The 24,261-nt window shown below is 41.3% G+C and overlaps 1 protein-coding gene across 1 annotated transcript in view; it reads right to left on the bottom strand.

Moving 5' to 3' along the window:
• Positions 1-24,261, bottom strand: part of LOC311039069 (uncharacterized protein) — a gene marked incomplete at its 3' end in the record, with an annotated part of 83,182 nt that overhangs the window by 31,121 nt on the left and 27,800 nt on the right. The window contains exons 2-4 of the mRNA XM_084048711.1: positions 20,584-20,913; positions 9,234-9,506; positions 3,141-3,266 (exon numbers count right to left, since the gene is read on the bottom strand). Coding sequence (XP_083904837.1) covers positions 3,141-3,266; positions 9,234-9,506; positions 20,584-20,913 — 729 coding nt within the window. The remainder of the gene's footprint in view (positions 1-3,140; positions 3,267-9,233; positions 9,507-20,583; positions 20,914-24,261) is intronic.

Here is a 24,261-nt window from a genome sequence, read left to right on the forward strand (position 1 = left end):
CATAATATGTGTTGTATAGAAACATAATATGTCTTTTAAATGCTTAATTTATAGTTTTAATGTGCAAATTAACCGTTTTTCAATGGCTCCTTTTTGCTCTAGAGGGTACTCTTATTCTGAAGAGATCGTCCACCGGAAGTCTTATTGTTGCCACCTTATCGTTGCTGACGGAACACAGCTATAGATCCAGGGAGAAAGCGTGGCAAAGTATTGCAAGCACACACAGAGTGTGTGTGTGTGTGTGTGTGTGTGTGTGTGTGTGTGTGTGTGTGTGTGTGTGTGTGTGTGTGTGTGTGTGTGTGTGTGCGCGCGCGTGCGCGCGACGGGACGGCAACGGGACGCACGGGACGGGACGGAGGGGTTGACCGCGACTGGGGGCCACGACGGGATGAGCGGGGGACAGGGGGACGGGGGGGGCGGGACACGCAATAACCCCACATTTGCAAGACCACTTTGGTAGAGGTTTGGGTTGTGTAGTTACCTTGCCATCATGATGTAACTCCAAAGGTGGACAAGAAATAAAAAATAATTTCTCCATTGACTAGAAATTGATCATTTAAAATATGCTCCTCATTGACTTACATTCAGTAAAAAAAAAATCTGTTACATATTATAAAACATCTAACAACAATATGAACTATAGTGTTAACAGAGTGACAATGACATCACATGAGTCATTGTGAAACAATTATGATTCATGGTCACACACTATTTCAGTAATATAATTAATTTGATTATATCTGATTGTATTTATTTCATTTTATTTGAATGCAAGGTCATTAAAATGAGTCCATATTCAAACACATGTGTTGAATTAACTGTGGAAAAACTTGAAGAACAAGGCACTGGATTAAGTAAGCTTGGCTGTTAGCCTGCTCCTGACCAGGCTAACTTCACAGCTAAATTGCCATGGTAACTAAGGTAGGCTTGCTTCAATTCTCTTTTGAGGAATCGGGTCATGGCTAAACTTAGCCAGGGTGAACTGGCTAAACTAATCTTCAAGCTAATTCAGCTTTTGAGGAACCGATTCAGCCCTAATCCTGGCTAAATTAAGCCAGGCTTAAGCTCTAATTCCCTTTTGAGGAACAGGCCCCTGGTCACCTCGATGTAAAATGTGCTATTTTTTTCAAACTGTAAAAGGACCCCTTAGCTGAGAGAGAGATGAAGCAGGGACCCCTTAGCTGAGAGAGAGATGAAGCAGGGACCCCTTAGCTGAGAGAGAGATGAAGCAGGGACCCCTTAGCTGAGAGAGAGATGAAGCAGGGACCCCCCTAGCTGAGAGAGAGATGATGCAGGGACCCCTTAGCTGAGAGAGAGATGAAGCAGCCCCTATGGGGTCCCGGACCCCCTGTTGAAGACCCCTGGACTAAAGTAAAGTCTATATGATTAGAACATGCATAAACATTTGACAATTAAGTTCTAATATTTCTACAATTGCTACAAATTCCTACAAAACCTGTATATCTAGCCATTTTGGCGCATAAACTAGAAGTTGAAGGATAAATAAAGTCTGATAATGATGTACCGTGCATGTTCACATCATGTATACTTTAGACCATTTTTCAAATATTTATAATTTTTAACATTTTGGACAAAATAGCCAATTTTACATCGAGGTGCCCAGATGTCCCTAGTGCCCTCCTATCTGTATAGGATGGGGTAGGACTACGCTACTGTAACATCAGTTACATCAGTTAACATCAGTCATAACGTTGGTAGACTACTTGGAGAAGCAAATATTTTCTCAGGTGGTACTCAGTGTAAACAGGTTGAGAACCACTTATTGATTTCAAGAGTTGGGTCGATTCGTCACATCACAGTTTGGTACTGGGACAGTTTTAAGACGTGTGTTTGGTGGGGATCTTTTAAGTTTAATAGCCTTGGGGTACAATTTTCTTTGCACAGATATATCCAGTAAAATACATTTACTTTTACTCATAAAGTAAATTTCAGAGCCTGTACTTTTTTACTTTTACTCAAGTAATTATTTGAATGAGTACTTCTACTTTTACCAAAGTAGTTTTTTACACAAGTAATTGTACTTCTACTCGAGTACAGAATGTCAGTACTTTTCCCATCTCTATCCGCTACTGTACGTTTGATGATAGCTGTATATGTATTTTTAAAATAAAAACTAAATTGAAACTACAGCTCTAGTTTCCGCAAATCCTCACAGTGTATTTGCAAGCTTGATGACGCATGTCCCCCCGGTCTCACAATCTCGTCAAGTCTGGATATTAAAACTTGTGTCAGCTTATGTTTATATCACCAGGGCAGGGCGGCCCGGGCGGCGGGCGGGTGATTTATTCCGCAGAGGCAGGATTTATTATTTGTCTGAATATAAAAAAGTTAACCTGGATGGGTGTGTTTGGTACTTTAAGTACATTTTGATACCAATACTTTTGTACTTTTACTCAAGAAAATGTTGAATTCCGGACTTTTACTTGTAACAGAGTATTTCAACATTGCAGTATTGATACTTTTACTTAAGTACAAAATGTGAGTACTTTTTGCACCACTGTAAAAGAATATCCTAAGGAAGTGATATGTTTTACAATTCTTTGTTGTCTAAACAAGTTTTGGTCAGTGAGAGAGTGTCACGTTACTATAGTAACCCGTCACTGCACGTGTTACAGCAGAATGTATCTCCGTACGAGGGGGTTGTCCGACAATAGCAGATCTACAATCTCACAATGACACGCGACCCGCTGTACAGCGAAGTATAACTCAAGCTTAAACGACTGGGGAGCTGTTCTCACATTATTGCTTTTCTGACGCGAATACATCATCAATTGCCGTTTTTTGGGCCGACGATGGCCGATAGGAATATTTTGGTAATCACCCAAGCTTAACACACACACACACACACATTTTTCCTGTGATGTTACGCCACCACCCAACTCTAATAACCACCTACACTAAACACATGACTAAAACGTTTTTTTTGTTCGTTTGTTTTTTAGTTTTTTTTAAATAAATAATTTAATAAATTAGCATCACATTTTTCTCCTGAAGTCTCACATTTATAGGTAATAGAAACATTCAAATACAATACATAGGCAATACTAGTCCATAATAACTTGTTGGATGGATGGATATATCAAATAATGCATTTAAAAAATAAATGAGTTAAGACGGACCAGTTCGCGTCTTTTTCCGGTAGAAATACACCAATAACAGAAGTATTGCTGCCGCAAGGATGACCATCCCTGCAATCACTCCTCCATTTGGTCCACTCTCCGCAACGATGGCAGAAATCTCACCCTCTGAAAGAGTCATGACACAACTGCTGTTAACATTATAAAATGAAATCAAACATTTCAAATCAACAGTGGTGTTAAGTTATGATTATGAAGATTATGAAGGGGCTTGGTGTAGGGTTCTCTCCTGTGTGCGTGCGTGCGTGCGTGCGTGCGTGCGTGCGTGCGTGCGTGCGTGCGTGCGTGCGTGCGCCCGTGTGTGTCCACTATGTAGAAACAATGTATAGAGGGAAGCATGGCTGTTACATGGCTGGTACTGTGGTACAGTATCAATAGTGCAGAAAATGTGTTGCAAATATTCAGAAGTGTTTTTTTTTAAATCATTATTATTATTGTATGGTAAGTGGACTGCGTTTAAAGTGTTGGCTTTTCAAATGTGCTTTATAATGTACACACACATGCACGCACACACACAAGCACACACACACACACACACACACACACACACACACACACACACACACACACACACACACACACACACACACACACACACACACACACACACACACACATATACCACATGTGGTGCTTTTATCTGCCGCATAACGATTTAAAAAAGATTTTTAGCTTAATCCCTCCTGCCTGAGTTGTTTATCTACAGTATGGTCATATGAAGATTTTACAAGACCTATTGGATGATTATTGCGAACGCGGAACCCGCCCAAGTGGAGCTTACTATGAAAGTCTGCTCGGCTTGTGTGTGTGTGTGTGTGTGTGTGTGTGTGTGTGTGTCTGTGTGTCTGTGTGCAGTGCACTGCCTGGGTGCGGCCGACAGAGGGCGCCAGAGTGCAGCTACAGTCAAAACACAAACACACACACACACACACACACACACACACACACACACACACACACACACACACACACACACACACACACAGAGTCCGTAAATACACAATATTTTCGAGCTGCGTTCGCTTCCAGCGTTCGCGCGTCTTACTTGTCTATAGACTCTATAGATAATTATCCAATAGGTCTTGTAAAACTTTGGTGTTTAAAGTTGTCTAAAATGTATTTAAGGTCATTTCTGGCGGCCACTTCGGACTTTCCCTTTTAACCCATTAAGATCTGAGGCCGATTCTAAATAAGTAGTGCTCAAACTATTTCGTACCAAGGATGCCAAAAATCATATGTATTTGGCCGCAGACCCCATATGAAAATGTTTTGTGCCAGGGACCTCCAGAAGAGAAGATTTCTGTAAATAGCAGATGTACTGAGCTTGTAGTTCTGCTAGAAACTTATGTTGTTTTATATATAAGGTATACATATACTAAAAATCTAAAATGACACAGATGCTTTTCCGGTTTGAATGCGTTAAAAAGCCTTTAACCCGTTTAGACCTGAGGCCGATTCTAAAAACGCCTTCTAAATCTTGACCTAAGTTTTCTGAAAAAAATCAAATATTAAAAAAAAAAATCACACCCAGTGTGAAGTGGGCGGTGTGTGGTCATCACAACATGACTCACTTTAAAAAAAGTAAATTACTTTTTTTAAAGTCCATACTGCTATTCATAGGGCTGCACATGTGTCATGTGTTTCGCTAGCCAATCACAGTCCTGCATTTGCAAAGTCAGCCAATCACATTACAGTTAGTGGTGATGACACTAGCTGTAATGTGATTGGCTGATATGAAAAAAGTATCGATTTGCATTAACAATGGAAGGGTTAGGGGGTACACAAATGTTTTGGTCGGTGTCCAAAACTCACTTATAGGGGGCGGCTACACCGCCCCAAAAATACATAAAATGTATTGTTGTATGTTGCTATATACTGTACATAGTAACAGGAACCCCAAAAGGGTTCCCGTCCTGAAAGGAGTTATAAAAGGGGTTTCCACCCAAAATAGGTTAATGGGTCTTTTGGGCATAAGGATAAAGGATAATTCCTTTTAACAGGTCGTTCATGAAAGTCCTTGCGGTCTTGTTTCCAATGAGAACCTGTGAGCAATTAGGGGTTAAGAGTCTTGCTCAGGGACAAATTTCATTTCATCGACACATACTGTATGCTGGTCTGGCCTGGAATCGAACCTGGGGCAACCAGGGCCTCTGGCTCCCTAGGCGGGCTCACTAACCACTCAGCTATGGCCGCCCCTGGCTGCCCCTCCTGAAATGGTGAGATACACTCTAAAGAAAGTGTGTACAAAATGTGGTGTTTGTAGCCGCCACATAACGATTTGACCTTTTGTTGAGCTCAATTCCCCGTACTATCAGGGATTGTGTATGCAAAGTGAACACCGCCTGTCTCCCTATGTTGGATTACCCCCCCTCGTTGTTCATGCTTCCTTATGTGAATTTGCTAGCCTAGGCATGGTTTCACCTGAATGGTTTTAAACCATGTGAAATATGTGTTTATATCAGTTATTTTGGCACGCAACCCCATTGTACTAGTATAAATTAGGTTGTAGGTATTGACAGTTGACTCAAAGCAGTTCGGTGCCATAAATGTATCAGATTTTGGTACCCAGCCCTAGCAGCATGAAATAACAACCAACAAATATAGCTGCAAGCAGCGATAATACGGGGCCAGTGAATAGAGAGAGAGAGAGACATGGAAACGGAATAGATTGAAGAGAGAGAGAGTGACATGGAAACAATAGATTGATGAGAGAGAGAGATGGAAACATAATGGTTAGATTGGACATCTCAACCTACTGCCATTAACAGGATTCGAACTCTCAACCTTCAGACTAATAGGCTGCAACACTACCTATAGTGCTATAGCTTTGTCCAGGCTGATATTGTCTGTTGAAGATCATAAACTCTTGCCTTCTTTCATGAACCAAGCCCCTGTTTCACTAACACTAAGATCACTCGTTCACAAGCCATTTACCAATGAAGAGATTGTACATCTCCTCAGAACCAAAACTAATGAAAGTAGCCGATCTACAAGCTCACAAACCATGAAAAGTTGTGAGATTGTAGATCAGCTATTTTCAGAATGAAGTATGTCATACGTAAAAAACGTACTCTCAAATAAGCATTTCAGGTTATCTTTACCATTTGCACATGTATTCATTGATACAGTCATGTTGTTTGCAATTCAACTTAAATTAAGTCTACATCAAGTGAGGCTTGAACTGGCGACCTTGAGATTGTGAGGCATTCATTTAAGGGAGACGCCATTGGCCCAACAGACAAGTAACTGTGAAAAAGGAGATCACACAGATGATACAGTTTCACGCAAATAGCTGAAAAATCCTGGGTTTAACCCTGCAAGGCCCAGTGTGATCGCACGATCACATGTATGTTTTATAAATAAATGAGTTTAAATCATTTTTCTTTTCTGTTATTTTTTATTTTTTTCATCTCTAAATCCTCATTGGGTCCTATTGTTTAGTCTTACAATGCCATTGGCTAGGATATCTGCATATAAATACCCCCCACAGAGCCAGGAATCATCACAACTTGAAAAGAATCTGGGCCTTGCAGGGTTAAGTGTTTTTCAAACTGCTCAAAATTGCGGACAATCTAAGGGCGGAGCTTAATGGTCAAATCGATACGTGTGTTCCTCATGGGTCAAGGCACATGTGTAAGCAAGTTTCACGACTTTCGGCCAAACGAGGCATGACTTATGCCTGTTTAAAGTCTGCATTTTCAAAAAATTGCTATAGCGCCCCCTTTTGGCCAATTGGAGTAAGATTGGTTTCAGTGATATTTGCAGGGGTGCACATAACTTTTTAGGTCTGGTACGCAGAAGAGCACCTGGACATGTGACTTGGTGCGCATGGCGCCCGTCCCGTTTTGTCAACGGGGGGGGGTTCAGCCCGGACAGTTTTGTCAACGGGGGGGGGGGGGGGGCGAGAAAAAAAGGACGCTCTGCTTCTAAATTCCGCCGATTTTCGCCGTTTTTTTTTACTCACGCTGTTAGATAAAGCCCCCAAGGTTGGTGCCCTGTGCTGCTGCGCTGATTTTATCCGCCAGATTGGGACGTTCACGGCATATTTTGCACCATTACGGTGCGTTCATCATCGGTGACGAGTGCCTCTAACAGCCGCTGCTGGCTGCGTGCACGCAGCGAAGCAATGCGAGGCGATGCGAGGCGACGCGAGTCCTACCCCTGTGCCTAATGGCTGTACATGGGGGCGACGGGTGCTTTAGAGTGATTGTGTGAGTGTAGCTTCAGGAAGTAAATTCCTAGCCTCGATCTCCAGGCTTTTATTTTTTAGTTTTGCTAAAAAATAAAAGCTTGGAAATTCCTGTCCCAGCTGTTGGTGCGCAAAAGCGCCTCGCGTCGCCTGATGTGGTGCGCATTTTTTATTTTGGGTGCGCATGCGCACCTGCGCACCAGTTATGTGCACCCCTGGATATTTGGAATGACCCTGTACATTTCTGCAAAGTTTCAAAGAAATGTGAGTCTGCATGTATGTTTTAGGCACAGATGAATCATTTTCATAAAACTGTAATAGTTAAAATCTATCTCCTCCTGGGATTTTTGAGCAATCTGCACGAAACGTTTACCACTTGAACTTTGGACCTCTGCCTACAAAAATTTCCAACGGATTTTCCATAAGTGAAAAAATGCAGAAGTTAGGAGCCAATGACTGTTTTTCATATAATTCAAAATGTTGGGAGATCTAAAGGTCAGAGGTCAAAAGTCAGACCACGAAAGTTGTCGGGCATGAAGAGACGCATGTGTGTATCGAAGTTTCATGGTTGTAGGTCAAACAGGGCATGAGTTGTACCTGTTCAAAGTTGGCACTTTCAATTGAGTGCTATAGCGCCACCCTTTGACGAATGAGTGTGAGAATTATTTCTTGGTAGTTTTTCATGAGCATCTACCATATGGCCGAGTTTCGTAAAAAGCGTATGCACGGTTAAGCCAGAACTGGCAAAAACAAGTATTTTTAAAACTGCTCAAAATTGCGGAAAATCTAAGGGCGGAGCTTAATGGTCAAATCGATACGTGTGTTCCTCATGAGTCAAGGCACATGTGTAAGCAAGTTTCACGACTTTCGGCCAAACGAGGCATGACTTATGCCTGTTTAAAGTCTGCCTTTTCAAAAAATTGATATAGCGCCCCCTTTTGGCCAATTGGAGTAAGATTGGTTTCAGTGATATTTGGAATGACCCTGTACATTTCTGCAAAGTTTCAAAGAAATGTGAGTCTGCATGTATGTTTTAGGCACAGATGAATAATTTTCATAAAACTGTAATAGTTAAAATCTATCTCCTCCTGGGATTTTTGACCAATCTGCACGAAACGTTTAGCACTTGAACCTTGGACCACTGCCTACAAAAATTTCCAACGGATTTTCCATAAGTGAAAAAATGCAGAAGTTAGGAGCCAATGACTGTTTTTCATATAATTCAAAATGGTGGGAGATCTAAAGGTCAGAGGTCAAAAGTCAGAGGGTGAAAGTTGTTCAGCATGAGGAGACGCATATGTGTATCCAAGTTTCATGGCTGTAGGTCAAACAGGGCATGAGTTGTACCTGGTCAAAGTTGGCATTTTCAATTGAGTGCTATAGCGCCACCTTTGGACGAAAGATTGTGAGAATTATTTTTTGATCGTTTTTCATGACCATCTACCATATGGCCGAGTTTCGTAAAAAGCGACAGCGCGGTTCAGCCAGAACTGCGAAAAGTGGCAGAAGAAGAAGTGACAGAATACTGCCAATAACAATACGTGTCCAGAGCAGAGCTCTGGCCCCGTAACTACAAACAATACTTATTGATGGCTAAATAGACTCATATTGTGCTGAATAAAAGTAGACATACTTCGTGTTGTCATACAGCGATAATGTGTGTATTCACCATTGAAAAACTCACCATAGAGTTAAGAGAGAATATGATATATGTTAGTCTGATAAAAGGAATAATTTATTCATGTAGCACAATGTTAATCTTTTTAGCTGTATTTACAGAATGTATAGTAGAATGTTACACTAACTGAATACCGTCATACTGTACGACAGAGCTTTTTACAGAGATTTACAGAGGTGTTAAATATAGTGCTGGAAATGTTTATTACCTGCAGGGGTTTCAACAGTGTTGGTGTGGTTGATGTGTGATAGGTGAACTCTGCAGGTAACGTTTGTTCCTCGCATCACCGCCACGTTCCTCTGGACAACATAACAGTGTTGAGAACGTCTATCTGTCACTGGGCGTTTAGCAGGGAGCAGTTTTCCATCACTGTCCAGCCAAGACACCACAGGTTCTGGATACCAGCACCCAGAATCACATGTCCAAGATAAGTCATCACCTTCTATTCCAAATAAAGAGATCTTTGGCTGAGACACAGACCCTGCAAAAACAAATAAACATGATCAATCAATCAATCAATCAATCAATCAATCAATCAATCAATCAATCAATCAATCAATCAATCAATCAATCAATCAATCAATCACTGATCCCCCCTCTCTATCTATATTGTACAGATATGTACAGGGGTTGTCACCTCAAACGTCTGATGCTTGTTCAGATGTCCAACTCCTCCCAAGTATGAACTGGGCATGACAATAATAACTAGAAAATATAGCTGCAAGCAGCGATAATACGGGGCCAGTGAATAGAGAGAGAGAGAGACATGGAAACGGAATAGATTGAAGAGAGAGAGAGTGACATGGAAACAATAGATTGATGAGAGAGAGAGATGGAAACATAATGGTTTGATTGGACATCTCAACCTACTGCCATTAACAGGATTCAAACTCTCAACCTTCAGACTAATAGGCTGCAACACTACCTATAGTGCTATAGCTTTGTCCAGGCTGATATTGTCTGTTGAAGATCATAAACTCTTGCCTTCTTTCATGAACCAAGCCCCTGTTTCACTAACACTAAGATCACTCGTTCACAAACCATTTACCAATGAAGAAATTGTACATCTCCTCAGAACCAAAACTAGTGAAAGTAGCCGATCTACAAGCTCACAAACCATGAAAAGTTGTGAGATTGTAGATCAGCTATTTTCAGATAAAGTATGTCATACGTTGAAAAAACGTACTCTCAAATAAGCATTTCAGGTTATCTTTACCATTTGCACATGTATTCATTGATACAGTCATGTTGTTTGCAATTCAACTTAAATTAAGTCTACATCAAGTGAGGCTTGAACTGGCGACCATGAGATTGTGAGGCATTCATTTAAGGGAGACGCCATTGGCCCAACAGACAAGTAACTGTGAAAAAGGAGATCACACAGATGATACAGTTTCACGCAAATAGCTGAAAAATCCTGGGTTTAAGTGTTTTTCAAACTGCTCAAAATTGCGGACAATCTAAGGGCGGAGCTTAATGGTCAAATCGATACGTGTGTTCCTCATGAGTCAAGGCACATGTGTAAGCAAGTTTCACGACTTTCGGCCAAACGAGGCAAGACTTATGCCTGTTTAAAGTCTGTATTTTCAAAAAATTGCTATAGCGCCCCCTTTTGGCCAATTGGAGTAAGATTGGTTTCAGTGATATTTGGAATGACCCTGTACATTTCTGCAAAGTTTCAAAGAAATGTGAGTCTGCATGTATGTTTTAGGCACAGATGAATAATTTTCATAAAACTGTAATAGTTAAAATCTATCTCCTCCTGGGATTTTTGAGCAATCTGCACGAAACGTTTACCACTTGAACTTTGGACCTCTGCCTACAAAAATGTCCAACGGATTTTCCATAAGTGAAAAAATGCAGAAGTTAGGAGCCAATGACTGTTTTTCATATAATTCAAAATGGTGGGAGATCTAAAGGTCAGAGGTCAAAAGTCAGACCACGAAAGTTGTCGGGCATGAAGAGACGCATGTGTGTATCGAAGTTTCATGGTTGTAGGTCAAACAGGGCATGAGTTGTACCTGTTCAAAGTTGGCACTTTCAATTGAGTGCTATAGCGCCACCCTTTGACGAATGAGTGTGAGAATTATTTCTTGGTAGTTTTTCATGAGCATCTACCATATGGCCGAGTTTCGTAAAAAGCGTATGCACGGTTAAGACAGAACTGGCAAAAACAAGTATTTTTCAAACTGCTCAAAATTGCGGAAAATCTAAGGGCGGAGCTTAATGGTCAAATCGATACGTGTGTTCCTCATGAGTCAAGGCACATGTGTAAGCAAGTTTCACGACTTTCGGCCAAACGAGGCATGACTTATGCCTGTTTAAAGTCTGCCTTTTCAAAAAATTGCTATAGCGCCCCCTTTTGGCCAAGTGGAGTAAGATTGGTTTCAGTGATATTTGGAATGACCCTGTACATTTCTGCAAAGTTTCAAAGAAATGTGAGTCTGCATGTATGTTTTAGGCACAGATGAATAATTTTCTTTAAACTGTAATAGTTAAAATCTATCTCCTCCTGGGATTTTTGAGCAATCTGCACGAAACGTTTACCACTTGAACCTTGGACCACTGCCTACAAAAATTTCCAACGGATTTTCCATAAGTGAAAAAATGCAGAAGTTAGGAGCCAATGACTGTTTTTCATATAATTCAAAATGGTGGGAGATCTAAAGGTCAGAGGTCAAAAGTCAGACGGTGAAAGTTGTTCAGCATGAGGAGACGCATATGTGTATCCAAGTTTCATGGCTGTAGGTCAAACAGGGCATGAGTTGTACCTGGTCAAAGTTGGCATTTTCAATTGAGTGCTATAGCGCCACCTTTGGACGAAAGATTGTGAGAATTATTTTTTGATCGTTTTTCATGACCATCTACCATATGGCCGAGTTTCGTAAAAAGCGACAGCGCGGTTCAGCCAGAACTGCGAAAAGTGGCAGAAGAAGAAGAAGAAGAAGAAGAAGAAGTGACAGAATACTGCCAATAACAATACGTGTACAGAGCAGAGCTCTGTCCCCGTAATAAGTCGCCTTTGGGCATTTCGCCGCGTCCTACCTGAAAGCACACCCATACCCCACGCCCCATACCACAACAACCCCCCACCCCCCATTGTATTTGTTCAGTAAAAAGGGTCTCCCACTTTCTCTACAGCTTTTTAATGAACAGAAAATTCAATTTCAGGTGGGTTGCCAATTTCAGCCGATCAGGACAGAGTACCCCTTCATCAGCTTACATGTTATAGTGTTCCAGTTCCAGTAGTGTTGAACACTGTATATATTTTAACGTGATTATTCCATAGTGTTGTTCCACCAACTGATTAAGAACGTGACCTTTGGGTGTCTATTTATATGGATGTGATACAACACATCTTGAGTTTGACCTGACGAAGAGTCTTGGCTCGAAACGTCATCAATAAAGTATACTGGAGCATGAGAGCGCAGGTTTTTTTTCTCATTTTCTCATGATAACTTCCCAGCACCTCAAATAAGTGATGTGCATAGTTGATAGCTTTTGTTTGTGTCATTACATCCCATTTCACTTGTTTATCCTGTATCCTGTTTGAGTTTTCTCCCCTGATTGGATAACATTGGTATCACAACCTGGATATTTATTTTCCCGTTTACTAAAGAGCTGGAGAGACTGACGGCGGTTTCAGACTATGGTTTCGGGTGCGCACTCCAGACCGCTCCGTTTCCGAGTGCGCTTGGCTGGCCCGCATTCACACTGGCCAAGTCTCTAACGCGCTCGAATACACTTGCATATATACCCCCGATCCTATAGGTGGCGGCATGCACATAGTGCTTCCCCAGTGGACACAGACGTCATCAACTATGCGACAATGTTTGTGCTGGTCGCGCATAAATATAGGGTTGCCGCCATAGAGGTATTGCCGCTGGGGAGAGAGTCAGGAGCGCACTGAGCGCACAGCGACGCGAGCGCACAGAAGTCAAGGCACAGACTGCTGTGTTGTTGGCGCCAGGCCTGGAATTTCGTCATTTTAGGGGCAAGGCCACTTGGCCTTTGGTGTTGTCATTTTTTGGAGGGCACAAAGGCCAACTGCCAGGGCATGAAGGCCATCCAAAAAAAAAGAAGATTTTTAAGTCCAAAAAAAATGAATTTAACTTGAAGGTTAAGGATGATTGTATTTTAATATATTATAAGAATAGTATAACTATATATGAAATATAACCCATTTATTTCACAAAATAATGTGTTGGCAAATGACCAATATTTAGTTATTCAGCCCTGGACTTCACTGACTGAAGTAGGGGTCACATTAATCACTTTAGATTCACAGATTGACAGGGGTCTTCAATCAGGCCAGGGACCCCCAAACTGATGGGGTGATGGAGCAGGGACCCCCTACCTCGTAGGGTAGGGGGTAGGCTATATATATTGTATATTTATGTATAAAATTGTGTTTTATATAAATAAACATGAAAAAATGGTTGCCTGCTCCTACACACAGGTTGACCCAGTAGGTGTGCAAAAGGACCTTTCTCAGGGGCGTCAATTGGGTATGGCAAGGCATGGCAGGTGCCATACCTTGGCTCCAGAAAAAAAAAAGATCATGAATAGTAGCCTAATGCATAATGCATAGTTTCTATGCATTTCAGGGGTTTTGGGGGGGTTGACCCCCTAAAAAAAGGATAGGTGTCCCTTATTTTAATCTCTTGGAGTTGGCAACCCTAACCTTGCCATACCTTAGCTTTTGCTGAACTGACACCAATGATCTTTCTCTACAAAATATGTATAAACATACCATGTTATTGTGCATTCAATACTAAGCTATTAAAATATGTCATGTTATGTTTAAAGACATTTACATTTTTGGAAAAAAAAAAAGTTTTTAAAAACATTTCTTTTTTAATCAAACAACAATTTCGCGGACCCCCCTGCAGTACCTTCGCAGACCCCCTAGGGATCACGGACCCCCTGTTGAAGACCTCTGGATTAGAGATTTTATGTATTTTCCCCACAGGTTATTTTCATTCAAATGAAATGTGATAGAACTTGCACTAATAATGACTTTAGTTGATTTTTCACTCTTTAAAATATAGTATTTCTTAATTATTAATAATTACAGCTTGTAGATTGGCTATTTTCACGATTTTAAATTGTTTTTAAATAATAATAAAAAGGGAACACACAAGATTTCCACCTGACAGTCATAATATATAGCCAATATATGGTTCTGTATCAGTATATGAGTTCGTTTTTGCAGATTTCATTCTAATTGGCTACTATGCCTGCATATGAATTTCATGGGCCTGGGATAGGTCACCCTGGCTTGGCAGAGATATGCCCTGTTGCGCACACTCTACACAGCAGCAGCAGGTGAAAGCAATTCACTTAACGAGGGCTGTGTTGCGCACCAAAACACGGACTAAAACTGTCACATTCTAGAGGCTGAAATAAACTTCCCATTTAAATTCTTGACAAACGAATGTGGTTGTGGATGGATGTGGTTTGCAAAATGATTATTTATTTCTTGTCCATCAGAGCGGTGAGGTCACTCTTTTATATGATATCGATAGCCTAAACTTTTCATTTGTTTGCAGTTATTCTGTTGCTTGCTTCATATTAAGACTCAATTTTGGGATTTCGCTGTATTTTCTATCAGATGTATTCATCTATATTTTGCTGTTGAAAAAAACATCGGGGCACATCGGTCTGTAGGAATCCTCTCTCTCAGGCTAGAAATCAAACCTACCATTGATTAGTTCAACAGGCTGCGTTAGATTTATCTTCTCTTTGGCCCGGTATGCTTTTGTGTGGTATTACACTGTGTTGCGGGATTCCGACGGTTGATATGAGGCTCAAAATCAAACCTACCTACCACTGTGCATGTTGTAGCTGCGCAGCTCAACCAAAGGGACTGGTGTCTAAAAAAAAACGTATTGACAGGAAAATCACGCAGAGGAAAAACTGTGAAATCAGTTGCTGGGCGCAGCTGGGGCACCACGGCCACTGTGGCCGTGAAGGCATGTCATTAATCGAGGGGCACACGGCCAATGAGAGGGGCAACGTGGCCGCCGTGAAATTCCTGCCCTGGTTGGCGCGCGTGTTGTTGACAGACAACGGATGCACGCTTATGAGAAACAACACAAATAAAACCTGGTGAAACACTTGTGTGCATTTGCGCAAGATGAGGATACAGGAAACATTCAGTCTAAATGTCCAGTTTGCTAACCTTCACAACAACTACTACTTTTGTATTTGAAACCTTACATTTCTCTAAATATTATAAACTTTCACGACAGCTTAAGTACAAAAATATATAATTTATGAAAAGGCAACTAGCCTATACAGTGAAGTCGGACTGAATGACTGAAACCTTGTATTGTGAATTGTACTTCCATGTACTGTTTCTCATGTCTTACTAAATAAAGTAACGTCTTTTCTTTTTTTACTCTCTTGGTGTGGGGATTATCTGGCACATGTATGTATCTGTTATGAAAGAGAAATTGCATCATGAGTGAAACGGCTATAGTCCTTGGGAAACCATAAACCTACGTAGGCCTACATCTAAATGAGTTATATTTACTTACACATTTCAAATTACAAAGCCTTATAAGCTATATATTTCTGGGATGCATAGTAGCTGAAACTCCACAAGATATACTATTATATATATATATATATATATATATATATATATATATATATATATATATATATATATATTGTTGCTGTCATTATATGGCCATGACACGGCCTCTCTTTCTATCTCGCGCTCTCATTCTATTTCTGTATGTAATGTTTTATATAAATAAATAAATAAATAAGTTTTATATATAAATATTGCGGGTTTTAGCGCATCATCCCGCGGGTTCATTTGGTTATTTAATGATAAAATTAACCCGCGGGATGATGCGGTACTAAATCTTTCATCATCCCGCGGGTTCATTTTATAATTTAATGATGAAATTAACCCGCGGGATCCGGCCATGGTTGAACCCCTGTGGATTGATCTGCGACGTGTTTTTGTTGACTGTTTTTGTCGAGTTTATATACCGTCACCTATTACAAATAGCGGGCCACTTCCGTCAAACAGTACGCTTGCTTTCACACTGCAGCGTACCGTCTCCGAGGACGCATGATTCGGATCCGAGACTGCCTCCGGAGGTGGTTTCGGGAACGGAACGGGGATCCGTTTCGGGGAACGATACGCAACGTTCACACTACCACAACATCAGCCAAGTGGCCCAGGGTGCGCACCCGGGGCCGTAGTGTGAAACCGCTATGAGAGATCTGTTTCTGAACAAACACTCTATAGCAATGGTTACTATCAGAATATAGAGCTATTTAATACTTATTTTAACAAACAAAAACATCTATCTATTAAGTCGTGGAATCTGTCTCACAACTTGGGTGCTGTCCGACCGAATGGCCTCAAATATTTTTCTTCTTTTTAAAAAAACATTTTAAACACAATCAAATTCACAACTTCAGGCACATAAGACCTAACAACAGAAGCAGATAACCTCTTCATGCATGATATGATCTTTTACCATACTGTTTTACAACTTGGGACAGACAAATGTGAGAACTCTGAAACCAGTCTCTTTACAGACATTAAAAAAACACTTGTCAGGGACGCAGAGAGGTGCGGATGGGGGGGGGGGGGCTGTTATTGCGCCACCAGGACACCGACTTTTGCAAAACATGTTTTTTGATATTACTCCTACAGATTATGTCCAAGCATCACACAAATCGGTACGCATTATCTCTACTAGACCATACCCGGTCGACGCATCCGTGGGGGGATATGCGCACATGATCTGGCAACCCGGGAGGCAGTTCGTCCCATAGCTGGGCAGGCCCATAACCATGGCGACAGTGTTTTACACAAAAACGCTAATAAGAAGCTGAGATTTGATGAAATTGAAAAACGGGCTTCACAGTTAAGTTCAGATGGTAATGGTCAATGGCTGTGTGCAAAATCAGAGCAATTGGTCCAGCCAGTGAGGAGAACCGGGTAGCTTCACCTCCACTACAAACGCACAGAGGTTACTAGAATTATAGTAGGATAGTAGGATGGTCTTGTGATCAAGATGGATCAGATTTTTAATATTCCATCCTGATAGGTGAATTCCGAACATTGCTAGCCCACAATAACCTACCTGACCTATGAATATGAATTTCATATTACAGGTATTCCTCAGAAACTGTTTTAAATTTACCTTTTGAACTTTTTTAAAGATATTGTCTTTTTCATCATCATGGGTGCATCGTGAGTGAATTGTAAGTGTGTATTTCTGTGCCAAAAAAAGCATCAGCAATGTCAACACATGTGACATTGTGACAACACATCATTTTAGGTTAAATGAAAATGATATGAGGTGGCAACTGCCGCTACATGCCATTGGTGGTTGGTGGGCATTAATTGTTTCTAGTAGAGGACCTGGTTAAAGAGGTGGTGCCATGGTTTTGCACTTTTTCTGTTTTTCATGTGTCTATGAGGTTGATAGAACTTCATTAAGCCCCCTGGTGGTGTTTTTATGGTGTTTTATGTCTTCTCTGACTATTTTGAGTTTCTACCTGGAGGCTGAAACCTTGAGGGTCAAACGTGCAAATAGAAAAACAGCGCTTTAGTAACATAGTAAAAACATACCCTCCCCCTCATTATCATAACACAACAGGTGTGGGCATGAGGAGGAGGAGGGACTATGACAGGTGGGTGGTGCTAAGGTGGTGGAGGAGGTGCTAAGGTAAGAACCAGGTATACTTAATGAACTGGAGGCGTGTCCACATAAAAACATAATTTTAACAATTTCTGTACACTTTTTTGAAAAACGTCTTCCTCCTAGTATAACCATAATACCTGATGATTATGTTTTAGGGGGGGGGGGGGAATCACTGAAAATCACGGCACCCCGTCTTTAAGATATATATGCACTTCATTTAGGAGAGAATATCTCAACTGTTCTTGGCTAATATGACTCCAGGGAACAACTTAGGAACTTGACTAATTCTCTATCCGGGACGAAATACCATGCCCTTTTTAAAATGACCATAACCGATGCACTACTTCCAACATGGCTCTATCTGCTAAACCGTTGGAGCTACAGATTTACTGAGGTGCTCAAAATGTCCAGAATACTAAAAAAGTGCAATATTTCTAATTTGAAATGTTATGACAGAACAGCTAAAAAACGGTTTTGTCTATAACTTTTGAACCAAATGAGCTATAAATGCAAACTTGCTGTCTAAATCATGTTTTTTTTTTGACAATTAGAAACATGTTGGAATGCTTATCTTCATGACTGGGTGTGGCTGGACCTCCATTTTACATATTTCAAAGAAATATTAGTTTTGAAAATGAGTTTTACTTACCTTAATCTTTGTCATTTTTGGCAAACTTGGTGTCTACTTTATGAGCATTAGAAACACATTGGAATGCTCATATTTATGATTGAATCCATCTAGATCACTCTGACTTGCTTATAACAAATATGGCCACTATACCAAACATGTTATGTAACAAAGTTTCATCCAGATTGAGTGTATACAGTAGTTGTAGGAATGAGAGTAAATTAAGCTCAAACTGGAGAAAACAATGTAATATTATTGAAACAATATAATATGAACCAAACGTATACAGCAACAGCCAGTACACTATGCACATCAATGCTCAGCATACATTGAACACTATCATAATAGTCAAAGGTGCATGGAATTTGAACAATATGTTTAAATTAGAATCAGAACACACACACACACACACACACACACACACACACAATGATGACTGTTTTTTAATGTCCTGATCATACATCTATATATTGAAATGCAACAGACTCCAGCTTTGCAGCATTTGCTAGGGTTAGGGTTAGGGCTGGTCTGAAGCAGGAAAACAACTGCTTCAGACCAGCTTCTATTGGATCAGACAACCTCCGTCCAACAAATATTTCCCAGATTTCAATAGGTTGTGCTGGTACTGGGACTCCATTACTAAGACTTGTGAACCTTACTGGATCTTGCAGGTGCCAGTAAAGCTGTTGCTGTTGTAACACCAAGACCATAATGTGATATAAACATATTGTAAACAATTCTATACATATTTGACTAGTATGATATCATACTAGTCCAGGGGTGGGCAAGATTTATTTCCAGGGGTTCATGCTGACTTCGATAAAGTGAGTGAAGGGCCACACATTGTACAATTGAATTATGTTAAAACTGCATGAATTTGGTAGACAGTAGCCTACCTTACTACAATAAGGTACTTGTCTTCACAACAATAATGTTCCGTTTTTTTTTTTTACAGCTGTACTGTATCACTCTGTACTCTGGCCTTACAATAAAAAGATTACTTGCATAAAACAATCCACGTCAATGCCGTATCAACTTTTAAATGAGCCTATAAATTTAGACAGTATCTTATCTTGTCTGATATGCACCACTCCATAGGTCACTGATCAAACACATTGCGTTATGTTATAAATATGGACTCAAGGTTGACTGTTTGACTGTTACATTATTAACATAAAACATTTGAGTACATACGGATGGAGGAATGCAAGTAGGTTTAGTACTCAAATAGTAAGGAGTTGAGTTAAATATTTTTTTCTCAAAACCATTAACATATGGCAGACTTTTAGAATGTTTTTTAGAAACATTTTGTTTTTCTTTGAGGACTTGGCGGGCCGGATTAAGATGGTCAAAGTCCCCGGGCCGTATGTTGCCCATGTGTGTACTGGTCAATGGTGTATAGAATAGTAATACTATATAGTATTACATTTTATGCTGAGCATTGCTGCACATACTGTACTAGCTGTAGCTGTATCATTAGGAATGAGTTCTACTCTTAAATTATTCTATTGTTTCAATAAAATTACATTGTAAGATACATTGGTTGTTTCATAACATAGTGGCCATGTTTGTGATAATCAAATTAGTGTCCTCTAGATAGATTAAATCATAAAGATAAGCATTCAAACATGTTTCTAATCAAAAAACATGATTTAGACACCAAGTTTGCATTTGTAGCTCATGTGGTTCAAACGTTAGAGCCATAGACTTTGGCAGGTGGCGGCCATATTGGATTTGGCCACTATGATGGCCCTGAAGGTCGCTGGCTCGGGCACCCTTGCTAAATCACTAGAGCATGCCCTGGGTTACATCTGGGACAAATGTGCTTTTAGGGTTAGGGTTAGCACAAAAAAAATCCCTATGCCCCTGGACTGTGATCCAGACTGTAAGCCCTGGCTGTTCTGTCATAAAATATCAAATTAGAAATGTTATGTTTCCCTAAACATAAGTATTCTGAACATTTTGAGCACCTCAGTAAATCTGTAGCTCCAACGGTTTACCATGTTGGAAATAGTGCACCGGTTATGGTCATTTTAAAAAGGGCGTGGTCATTTTCGGGTATTTCGTCCCGGATAGAGAATTAGTCAAAGTTCCTAAATTGTTCCCTGGGGTCATATTAGCCAAGAACAGTTGAGATATTCTCTCCTAAATTAAGTGCATACAAATCTTAGCCAGGTCCTAGACTATTCCTGCATAGAAGGTAAATGACAGCTATTTTTTACATCCATATTTTGACCACAAAATCTTACCAACAAGGAGCTGGATCAAAGTGCTGCTGCCCTCCACGTTTGGAACAAAACACTTGAACTTCCCTTCATCTAAGAGCTGCACCCTGAACAGTTTCAGTGAGATGTTACCATGAGACAGCCCCTCAGCAGACAGTACCGTCCTCTGTTTGTACAATGGGTTGCTATAGCGGAACTGGACACGTCCATCTTGGAGAACGTACACGTATTGTGGCTTCAGGTCAGGTCTCGTCCACTCCACATTCGTCAAGTTCTTAGATTTAACCTGACAAGGAAGGACCACATCATCGCCCACTTTGGCCAGCACGGTCTGAGAGGACTCCTGTTCATCTCCTTAAAACAGAATAAAATGACATTAGTGTAGTGATCATCTTAAATGTTTCATTTTATTTATTTCATTATACAGCCCATTGCAGCTTAATTTATAGTACTAGAGTCTCGGGGAGCTACGCCCCCCTCGACCCCAGCCGCGCACGGGGCTCTAGGGCTGTGAGGGCGCGCTTATTTTGGGGTACCAAAATGGTGGGATAGAACTGTCCAAAAGTTTAAAAAAAATGTTTATATATTTTTTTTACGTGGTGTTCTGCGGACCCCCTGGTGGTCCGCGGACCCCCTGTGAGTGTTGGGACCGCCGGGGACCCCCCTGGAACATGGCGGACCCCTTCGGCTGTTTTTTTTTTTTCATGACCGTCCTTGCTTGTTTCTGTCGCTTGTTTTTGAAAACCTGGCATCCCGACTGACATCACTGACGTATCCTTGGTATTTGTACTTCCGGGTTGCATAATGATGACATCACTGTCGAATCCTTTGGTGTCATGAACCTACGCTGGTTTATTTACCAGATGTAGCAGGACAACGTGCTGTAGTGTGCCCGTCGCCGTTTTTTTTTGTGTTTGGGATGTACATGGCACGTGAAGGACGGACATATTGTGATCGAGACATGAGTGAAGTGAAAGTACGGCCTGGGTGGAACAAAAGAGGTACGTAAGAAGGGGGGGGGGGGGGGTTTGAAGCGAAGGACCTGCTTGTGTGTTGTTGTGGAGATGCGCAGAGTTCAATGGCGGCCGCTCGTGTTGTTTCGGCTAAAGCCGTCGCCGTTCGGTGTCGGTGGTGCGCACGGTAAACGGTACGAAACTGTTTCACCTTCCGTTTTGTCCGTAATGTGGTGAGTGGAATAAATTATGTTGCGACGTGGAAACTGTGAAGTGAGCAATGATAGGTGCCCTACGCCACCCGTAAATTCTGCGCGTCCGCCGTGGCCTGCCTGGGTGCGGCCGACAGAGGGCGCCAGAGTGCAGCTACAGTCAAAACACAAACAACACACACACACACAGAGTCCGTAAATACACAATATTTTCGAGCTGCGTTCGCTTCCAGCGTTCGCGCGTCTTACTTGTATAAGTAGATGAGGTGAAAGCCAAAAACAACAGATCTACAAGCTTGTTGTTAGAGTTAAAACTATGTATTTTGTCGACAATATTGATATATATGCCATCATATCCTATTTTAGTGTGCCATCTTGGCATAACTCAAGTTTGCCTACCAATCCTATGATTTTATTAAGTTCAAGTTGGTACGAAACTAATCCTAGTATCAGTTCTCTCCTTTCCTCTAGAGACGGCATGTGTTTTGAGCTGTACAGAGCGCAGGCCCTCCAAGGTCACTGATTATGTCTGGAGGAATACAGTAACAGCTCATTGGAGTTAACTATCTAACCATCTATGACAAAGCAACAACACAACATAGAGCAGGATTTATGACCCTTTTATCTCAATTCTATTACTTATAGATCTGTACTTTTTAGTAATTAGAATTAACTGGCACACCCCTTCAAAATACGAGGATTGGGATTCATCATCATAAGGACATAGTTACCTTTTAACACATCGGGTGCCAAACACGGTCTGAACCGTGTGTTTACATAGTGGCGCTTCGGTGCCGAACACAGTCTGAACCGTGATTTCAGTCTTTTTGTTTTTTTCGTTTTTCTCCGCACGGGCGGGGCTAGAGTAGCTCTGGGAGCACCCATTGTAATCCTGCGAAGGAAGTGCCAGATCGCTCACCGGAAACAAAACAAAAATTCCCATCCGCTTCCTGTCTATTTCCTACGTTGAAACGCCTATATCTCCGAATCTGTTTCCTGTGGGGAAAACCGGTCATGCGCGATGCGCGATCCCCCCCCCCGTTGTAACTCGCAAGTGAAATATGGTTCCAGGCTGTAGCCAGGATCATCGCTCAACATGAATGGATGCTTTTTTTCGTGTGGATTTTCTCGTCGCGGAGTCTACAGATTTAAACAGTAAAGCGCAGTCAATGGGGAGAATGCTGGCACCCAACGTAAGTTGTTATGAAAAAACGCTGGCACCCGTTAACACATTGAGTGTCAAACACGAGAATTCTCGTGTTTGCAAATACACCCGTCGAGTGCCATAAACGAGAATTCTTGTTTTTGCAATTTATTGATTTTTTTCCCCACAAGGGGCACTCTAACGCAACTTAGGAATCATCCTAGGTCCCTGCAAAATGGAATGGACGGATGTGACAAGGGCCCCAAAAAAAGTGGGTTTTCGGATTGTTTTCAGGGACTGGGAAACAACCTTCTTTTGTTCGCTATTCATACATTCATACAGTAACCTGTCCATAAAAACCATTGAACGTCTTTGTGCTCTGTTCAGAGTGCTCTCTCGCTCTCTCTATCTCCATTTCTGTCACCCAAACATGCAGCTCAGCATGCAGCTCAGCTGAGCAACTTGAGCGAGCGAGCAAGAAAAAGTGATCAAAAGACATTTGTTTGCTGCGTCGAGCAACGTCAATGTACTGTAGGCTATTTCACCACTTGTGCCTTGGGGGTGTGTCCACGCCAATTTTGCTATCTACAGGGCACTTTAGTGTGGACTCAATGGCCTCATTCACCAACCGTTCTTAAGAGGAAATGTGTTCTTTGGACCCACTTGCTCAGTTTTCAACAAGATTTTGGCATACACCAATGTTTTCTTAGATGTGATTTGTTCTTAGGTAAGAACAGAATCTACGCACACTGAAGAGCACTCTTTTTGTTAGGTATAGTGCGTTGCGGTGGAGATTTAATAAAACTCAGTTTATCTTTAGCCTTCACTTGGCATATTTATTTATATCAGACGGGAGAGATGCAGTGATGCTGCCGCTCTGTATTCGATCCAAACAACATCTGACCGGATAAGGTAGAGGCCACAGGTTGTGCAAGGTATAGTCAGTGACGTCACGTCCTGGACGCACTGCAGACAACATTGCCCTCTGCAGGACACAATTAGCAAGGGCGCACACAATGATACAACATGTAACACATTTGAGTGCAAATATGTTTGCGCAAATTAACTGTTTCTTCTGTTTTCTCAATTCTACAATTGTATAATACTAGATACAATACTAGATACTAGGTCCTACCCCTTCAGACCCCATATAGATCCACCGTGGTGCTCCCTGTGGCTTTTGTTTTTTCATGAACCTCCTTGCTTGTTTCTGCCGCTTGTTTTTGAAAACCTGACTCAAACCTGGCATCCCGACTGACATCACTGACGAATCCTTGGTATCTTTACTTCCGGGTTGCATAATGATGACATCACTGTCGAATCCTTGGTATCATGATCCTAGCCTTTTGTGTTCAGCAGATGCGGCAGCACAACGTGCTGTTGTTGTTTTCCA

The sequence above is a fragment of the Gymnoscopelus microlampas genome (genome assembly GCF_963454915.1).
Source record: "Gymnoscopelus microlampas genome assembly, chromosome: 22".
In the NCBI taxonomy this organism is placed as follows: Eukaryota; Metazoa; Chordata; class Actinopteri; order Myctophiformes; family Myctophidae; genus Gymnoscopelus; species Gymnoscopelus microlampas.